This window comes from Lactuca virosa, chromosome 7 (genome assembly GCF_052849685.1).
Source record: "Lactuca virosa cultivar CGN04683 chromosome 7, Lactuca_virosa_CGN04683_v6, whole genome shotgun sequence".
Classification (NCBI taxonomy): Eukaryota; Viridiplantae; Streptophyta; class Magnoliopsida; order Asterales; family Asteraceae; genus Lactuca; species Lactuca virosa.
This window is the reverse complement of record NC_136432.1, coordinates 252,868,928-252,875,776: the sequence shown is the minus strand read 5'-3', so window position 1 is coordinate 252,875,776 and position 6,849 is coordinate 252,868,928. Positions and strand designations below refer to the sequence as shown.

Genomic DNA, 6,849 nt, shown 5'->3' with positions numbered 1-6,849 from the left:
TAGTGACACCCTGATATTCGAATATTTGGATTGTATAATATACAAATGTGAAATTCAATCGTCACGACATTTCATTTATGCATCTGTTTGTTGGTGTTATGTTTCATTTCAGTTAATCAAGATTACACTTAAATGGGGGAGGTTTGTTGGCGATTTGTTATCATCAATGTTATTTTAAGTGTAATGGGATTACTTTGTTGACCAACAGCGATCTTGATAAATATTAAACAAGTAAGGAAGGTGTGGAGTACACGCTTGTTTGAGTTTGATCAAGTTTCAAAGTACAATGTCATTTAGGGACGAAGCCCCTGAACGAACGGGGATCCGGGGGTAGCGCCCTTGGGAGCGGGGTCCAAGGGGTGGCAGCCCCTAACGGGGTCCAAGACCTGGCTGGGATCGAGCTCAGCGCGGAAATTTTTTATATAGGGTATGTTACTATATTAAAAATCCATCAGAAAATTGGTTTTTCAGAGAATTGACCATTAGTTTGACCCTTATCCAAATATCCGTTTTTATGTCAGTTTTTATGGTTTCATGAGAGTTTGAAACCGTCATATGACAGTTTTCAGAAAGAGATCTAAATGTTGGTTTTGGTCACATTTTCTGGTACATACGAAATTATCATCAAACACTCTCTATTCTTGTCTCTCCGAGTCTTATCCAATCAAATATTAGGGAGTACCACCCAAATACTTTAATTTGAAGTGATAATCACGATACTCAGATTTCCAAGTGTCATTATTACCCCAAATTTCTAACAACTTGGATGGTCCCTAACACTTGCATGGTTGTGGCTTAACCATAAAGATCCGATTTTATAACTGAAAACACCTCCAAGAGTCCATAAGGACAGCTCATATGGTCTGAAACTGCTCATACTCTAAGAATCCAAACTATGGGACCAAAAGATACCATTTCTACCCTAAACCTAGATCTAAGCTTGTATTGATCAATGTTTAAACTTTATACCTTCAATGGGTCAGAAATGGTGCCAATCTTCTGGATCTACAAGCTCTTCCCACGTCCTTTCTTCTTCACAAGCTTCTTTCTCCTTCAAACTCACCAAATAACACCACAATCACTCAAGAAAGCTCACAAATGCACTCAAGGTGGCTTAGGGTTCGAGATTTACACTACAAGGGAAATTGAGGCTGAAAAGGTAAGGGACTTGGGGGACTTAAGGTCCTTAAATAGGGTGCAAACTGTAAAAATTAGGGTTTTCCCCTGGCTTGGTTACGCTCATCGTACGCATGGGTATTCCCAGCGTACGTTGAGGATCCCCGATGGCGCGCATGCAACGATTACGCCATGCATACATAATGTACGCCCAACGTACTCACCATCCTTCCACCACCTTAACTTGAATTGAAAAATAGACTAAGTTAGAAACTTCATACCTGGCGACCCGGGTGCTACAATTTTATTTAAATTTCAGTTTACCGCAACAGTCTGTAGATGTTAAAAAACAAATATGCTTCTTATTACAGACTACAGACGTTTGATCTACCTCTTCTACTGTAGAGAGTTGTAGAGGTGGTCCACATATTTTATGAATTTTTGTTTAAAAAAACAAACAACACCTTAATAATGTTAAGTAACTAAAAAGTTGCAATTAAATAAAACCAAAAAGACTAATGATATCGTTTTTATACTTATTCCGAAGATAATATATTTTATGAATCATTTAAACCAATAATAAAAATTTATCTAATATATAATATATGCATATATATGGTGTATGTCATTAGAATCAAGGTGAGGTGTTAATAACTCTTTACCCAAATGACTTTTTGTAATTGTTTGTTTTTACATCAGACCAAACACAAATGTGAAATGTAATTAAAAAGAAAATAAATTAAATTAAAAAGAAAAGAAAAAACCAGGAAAGCGGCTATTTACCAAACGCCCCATCAAATTGAAGAAAATGCCAACTGTTGGCGTGCCAATTGCATCCATCCGATAAATCTCAAGACTTACCTGGTGACTTGGATGGGTTTCCATACATCCCCACAACCCAATCACAATCATCCACGTATAACCGGGGCCCACATCACCGATACACTATGTCATCTATCTCACATTAAAATAACCTGCATGTCATTTTATCACTTTCTTTAATCTTTAATAATACCCTCCTCGAGTCGACTCAATTTATTTTCTTTTCCATCCAATCAGATATGCAACTACTCCAAAGAGGCATTTCCCCATTCTTCACTCCCATTTCTTGATTTTCCTTTTTTTTTCCTTCACGCCAACTAACCCTTAAAAAAGGCAAGTTTTTTTCATCTGGGTTTTGTAAAGATTCAGTCTATGCATGTTTTGAATGTCTAGATTCAGTCGGGTTCTTTGATTTCTTCAGTAATTTGTCAATGTCTGTTCTTCAAGAAACCCTAACTTTATATGTTTTCTTTTTTCCCTTTGATTTCTTCGTCGCAGGTGGTTTGTTTTGAACAGGGTGTTGCGTATGAGCTGAGGTGAGGAACATGGCAAGTATCTAACTCTGATCTTTGCGCAGTTTCTTTGTAATTTCAAGTTTATTTTAGTTGGGAATCATCGCTCTTTGTGGTTAGTTGTTGTCATGGTTTAATTTAGTTTTTTATATGATAGAAAGATAATTCTATCTGTTTCTTTATTGCATTTATGCTTAAGGCGAATAGTGATTACTGATTAGATACAAATTTCTAAACTGTTTCGATCTTTGGCTACTTAGTTTTATCAATTTCGGGGATATTAATCAATAAAGATGCTCCTACTGTGATTCCGCAAATTGTGATAAATCAACCCTCAACCATTTATTGTGTCTCATATTGCAACATTGTACTCTTAATCTTGTACTTAGAAAAATCCACCCAATTACGTTGCTATTTTTCGAATTTAACTCTTTATCGTCACAATGTGCAGACAATGATCATAACAAAACAATACCGATGCATACACTCTGCAAGCTGTATATGCACAAAAGGCCATTTAAGTGAAGACGTAATCTTCCTACTTCTCCAACATCTAAATTGGAACCCTAAAATAATCGCCACTCTCTCATGCGTATGCAAATGGTTTGACGATCTTGTGAAAAGAGTACTCTGGAAAGAATTTTGCAGAACGCGGGCCCCCAAAATGATGCATGATCTTCAATCAAGTGGGTCCCACAGTGTAGATGGCAATTGGAGTGCACTCGGGAAGCTTCTAATCTATTGTTCTGGATGCAAAAAAGACGGCTTATTCAACAAAATCCAAATCCCAGGACATTTTGCACATCGTACTAGGTTTTCAAGAACTTCCGGAAAGAGTTTTTTGTTGCCAAATTGTAGGACGGATGTTTTGTATGTTTCCGACCCATGTGAGCATTTGGATCAAGGAGAAGAAGGGGATGTGGGGTTTTTCCGAGGGGTATTTAAGTCATTTGCCACTTCGAAAGTAAGGAAGATGCTAATTAGAAGAGGGGCGAAGTTTCATGAGAGTGAATTTTGTCCTTATTGTAAAGCGAAATTGTGGAGTATGTTGCAAGCTAAAATGATTCCTCAAAGTGCAAGTTGTAGATTGGGGGCTTATGAAGATTGTATTGAGTATTTTGTGTGTTTGAATGGACATGTTCTTGGTGTTTGTACGCTTTTGCCCTTGTCGGATTCTGAAGAGGTGTCGGAATAGGATTGATGGAGAAGGGCAGAATCGTCCAGTTACCAGGTAAATTGTCACTATAAAATTTGTTGTTTTGAAAGTTTAGTATAAGCATGAGTTAATCTTATAGTATCTTGTTTTTTTACTTTAAATATGATTTTAAGGGGTGTTTGGAATTTGGATGTGCGTTTTGAAGTTTTCAAAGTGATTATTGAAGACTTCAAGAATCAGAATAAGGTAATTAGTTAAGTAGTTTAATATTTATCTCAATCGACTTATTATCATCTCCAAATTTGATGACTCTAATTGGGTTTTGCCAAATTTAGATTTATTTGTTTGATTGTTTGAGTGAAAGTCATGGTAGGATTATATATAGAAAGACCAAAATCATAACTTATGTATTGTTTCTTCATATGGTAAATTTGTAAAAAGTTAGTACTTAATGGGGAAAGAAAGAAAGTCTCATTTGCATGACTTTTTTTCTATCAAGTTGTTCTTTGTGCATTAAGTCAAAAAGAACACAAACATATATATATAGCTTATAGGATTAAGGTGTTGTTTCTTTTTGACTTAAGGGATTTAATTTCAAAGGGATATGACTTGATTTTTGTTTTTGACTTTCATGGGCAGGTTTACGAGTGTAAGACGGGGGAGATTGGTTGGAAATGCACAAATTGGCTGCCTTTTTGACTTGTTTTTTTCGGTCCAAGCTGCAATCTTTTATTGTGATATATTTTTACTAGACGCATACTGTTTCAACTATTGTATTGATGGTAGATGGATTCAAAAAGATGTTGGATGTCGTTATGTACATGCCGTGTTTTTTATGTGTATTTGGAAGCAAAATGCAGATGGATTTAACATATATTTTGTTAGGGGTGGGTTTAAAAGTAAAACCAAATTATATGACCAAACCAAGGACGCGAGATCTTGATTGTAGGCTTATGAACCTACCTATGAAAATCTTGCTGAATTGCAATAGGATCGTTTTGTATGTAAGATTGCAGATAGGATTGGGATCTGATTCTACAAATCCATGAAAATTGCCAAAATTTAATTCGGGTTTTTATTATTTGTACTCTTTTACTAGTTGATCCGGTCTTCTTACCCAAAGGTTAATCGAAAATAGTCCTATTTTTATAGTGTTTTGTGAATTGTAAATATGATCAACAACTCTAGAATTTATTTTTTCCTTTTACGTTTTACCCTCATCAATGATAGAATTTGAGATTCAACTTTGGACTGTTAATAACTACCACATGATAAGCTATTTAACCATGAAATACGAAAAGAAAAGGTTTTGTATACGATCAATTACCTTTTTATGTCATTTTTGTGGGATCCCGGTCCTGATTTTGCAAACTTGAAAATAATCCTACGTAGGATTTTGATCTTGACAATGTTAGATCAAATCATCGAACTCAATTTAGGCTGTTGATTAAATTCAATTTGATTGTTGTAATTGGAAAGGGGTCATGACTTTTATAATTTTGTTTGTAGACGTTTTTAGAGGGTGTTTGGATAAATTAGATTATAGCTTATTAGCTTATCGCTTATTAGTTTATTTGCGGTGGGAATAAGCAATAAGCAATAAGCAAGGGGGAAGATGCTTATTAAAATCAGCTTATTTAGTTTATCTCTACCACAATAAGCTGATTTTTAATGATTTCTATCCAAACACTTAAACTTAGCTTATTGTGGTGAGAATAAGCAATAAGCAATAAACTAGGGGTGTGCATCAAACCACATAAACCGCACAAACCGCCCACACCGCACCAAACCGCACCGCATAATGCGGTTTTCGACGTTTGCGGTGCGGTTTGCGGTTTGTAATTTTTTTAAACCGCGCTATTCGGTGCGATTTGTGGTTTACATTTACAAATTCGCGGTTCAAACCGCACCGCACCGCAATGTTATATATATATATATATATATATATATATATATATATATATATATATATATATATATATATATATATATATATATATATATATTAATTGCATTGAAACTCAGACAAATCGAACCAAATTATATATATATATATATATATATATATATATATATATATATTCTAACTGCATTGTATAATTTGTTAAGGGTTGTAATATATTTGATGACCTGTAGAACGATAACTAATTATGCAATGTAATCCAAACCATATATGTACTCATAATATTCAATAATGGCTATTAAATATTTAATAAATAATTATATATATATATATATATATATATATATATATATATATATATATATATATATATATATATATTCTATTTGCAATGGTATCAAACCGCACCTAAACCGGCCGCACCGTATCAAACCGCACCGCACCGCATAACGCGGTTTACAACCTTCGCGGTGCGGTTTGCGGTTTCCAAATATTTCAAACCGCACATGTGGTGCGGTTTACGGTTTTGACTCTAAACCGCACCAAACCACACCGCGCACACCTCTACAATAAACACCCTCTTTTTTCCCTATCCAAACACCCCCTTAATCTTAGTTGTTGACTTTTTTGATCAAACAATCCCAATCATGGTTTTGTGTTTTGCCCAGATAATTTGGTTTCGTTTTTAACATTGGGTCAGCAGAAAAGATGAATTGGTTTTGACATTTGACTCGAACATTTTTTATAGGGGTATGCCATTTTCTATAACTAGGCCAAACATATCTGGTTTTATTGGACCGTACCGAATGAGACCGGTTCATAACATATAAAATAGATCTGTCCAAAAGGTTAGGCATAAGTTTTGTTGGCTATGCCATCTTTTAGGCATAAGTTTAAGTTTAACCTTTTGGAGTATGCCATCTTTATTAACCTTTCAGAAAAAATGTTTGAATAAAGAAATTTGTATGGATATAAGTTTTTTTCACATTGCAGGATAAACAGAAAATTATTATGTGAAATGTTTAATTTCATAAATGGGTAACAAACTATTTATTTTTTTATATGAGAAACCATTATTCTAAAAAGGGTTATAAATGAATAACAAATTATTTGTTTTTGTTCATAAAATACTATTTGAATAGAGGTACAAGATACATTAATTCCATTTGTTAACCTTTTGATAGGAATTTTTTTAGATTAAAGGTGTTTTCTGAAAAAAAAATAATAATAAAACAAATAGTTTTTTACATATGACATTAATCATTTGTGAAATGTATTCGATTACTTTTGTATTTTTTTTAAAGTGATCAGACAACATTAAAAGTTTTTTTTTTCTCAAT

At 34.0% G+C, this 6,849-nt stretch overlaps 1 protein-coding gene across 4 annotated transcripts; it reads left to right on the top strand.

The window, feature by feature from the left end:
* The first annotated feature begins 2,132 nt into the window (after positions 1-2,132).
* On the top strand, positions 2,133-4,478 carry LOC145125566 (EID1-like F-box protein 2). Of its 4 annotated transcripts, none has more exons than XR_013716048.1 (5): positions 2,133-2,271; positions 2,437-2,565; positions 2,902-3,681; positions 3,780-3,852; positions 4,246-4,478. XR_013716048.1 is itself a non-coding variant. In XM_079061013.1 (4 exons), exons 2-3 carry the CDS (start codon positions 2,484-2,486, stop codon positions 3,643-3,645), a joined length of 747 nt encoding a protein of 248 aa, XP_078917139.1. In that variant the 5' UTR covers positions 2,134-2,271; positions 2,437-2,483; the 3' UTR covers positions 3,646-3,681; positions 4,246-4,478. The 4 variants fall into 4 exon arrangements, 1 of the variants encoding a protein (XP_078917139.1); XR_013716049.1 differs by having other exon boundaries at positions 2,134-2,271; positions 2,437-2,474; XR_013716047.1 differs by having other exon boundaries at positions 2,134-2,271; positions 2,437-2,486.
* The last annotated feature ends 2,371 nt before the right edge of the window (positions 4,479-6,849 follow it).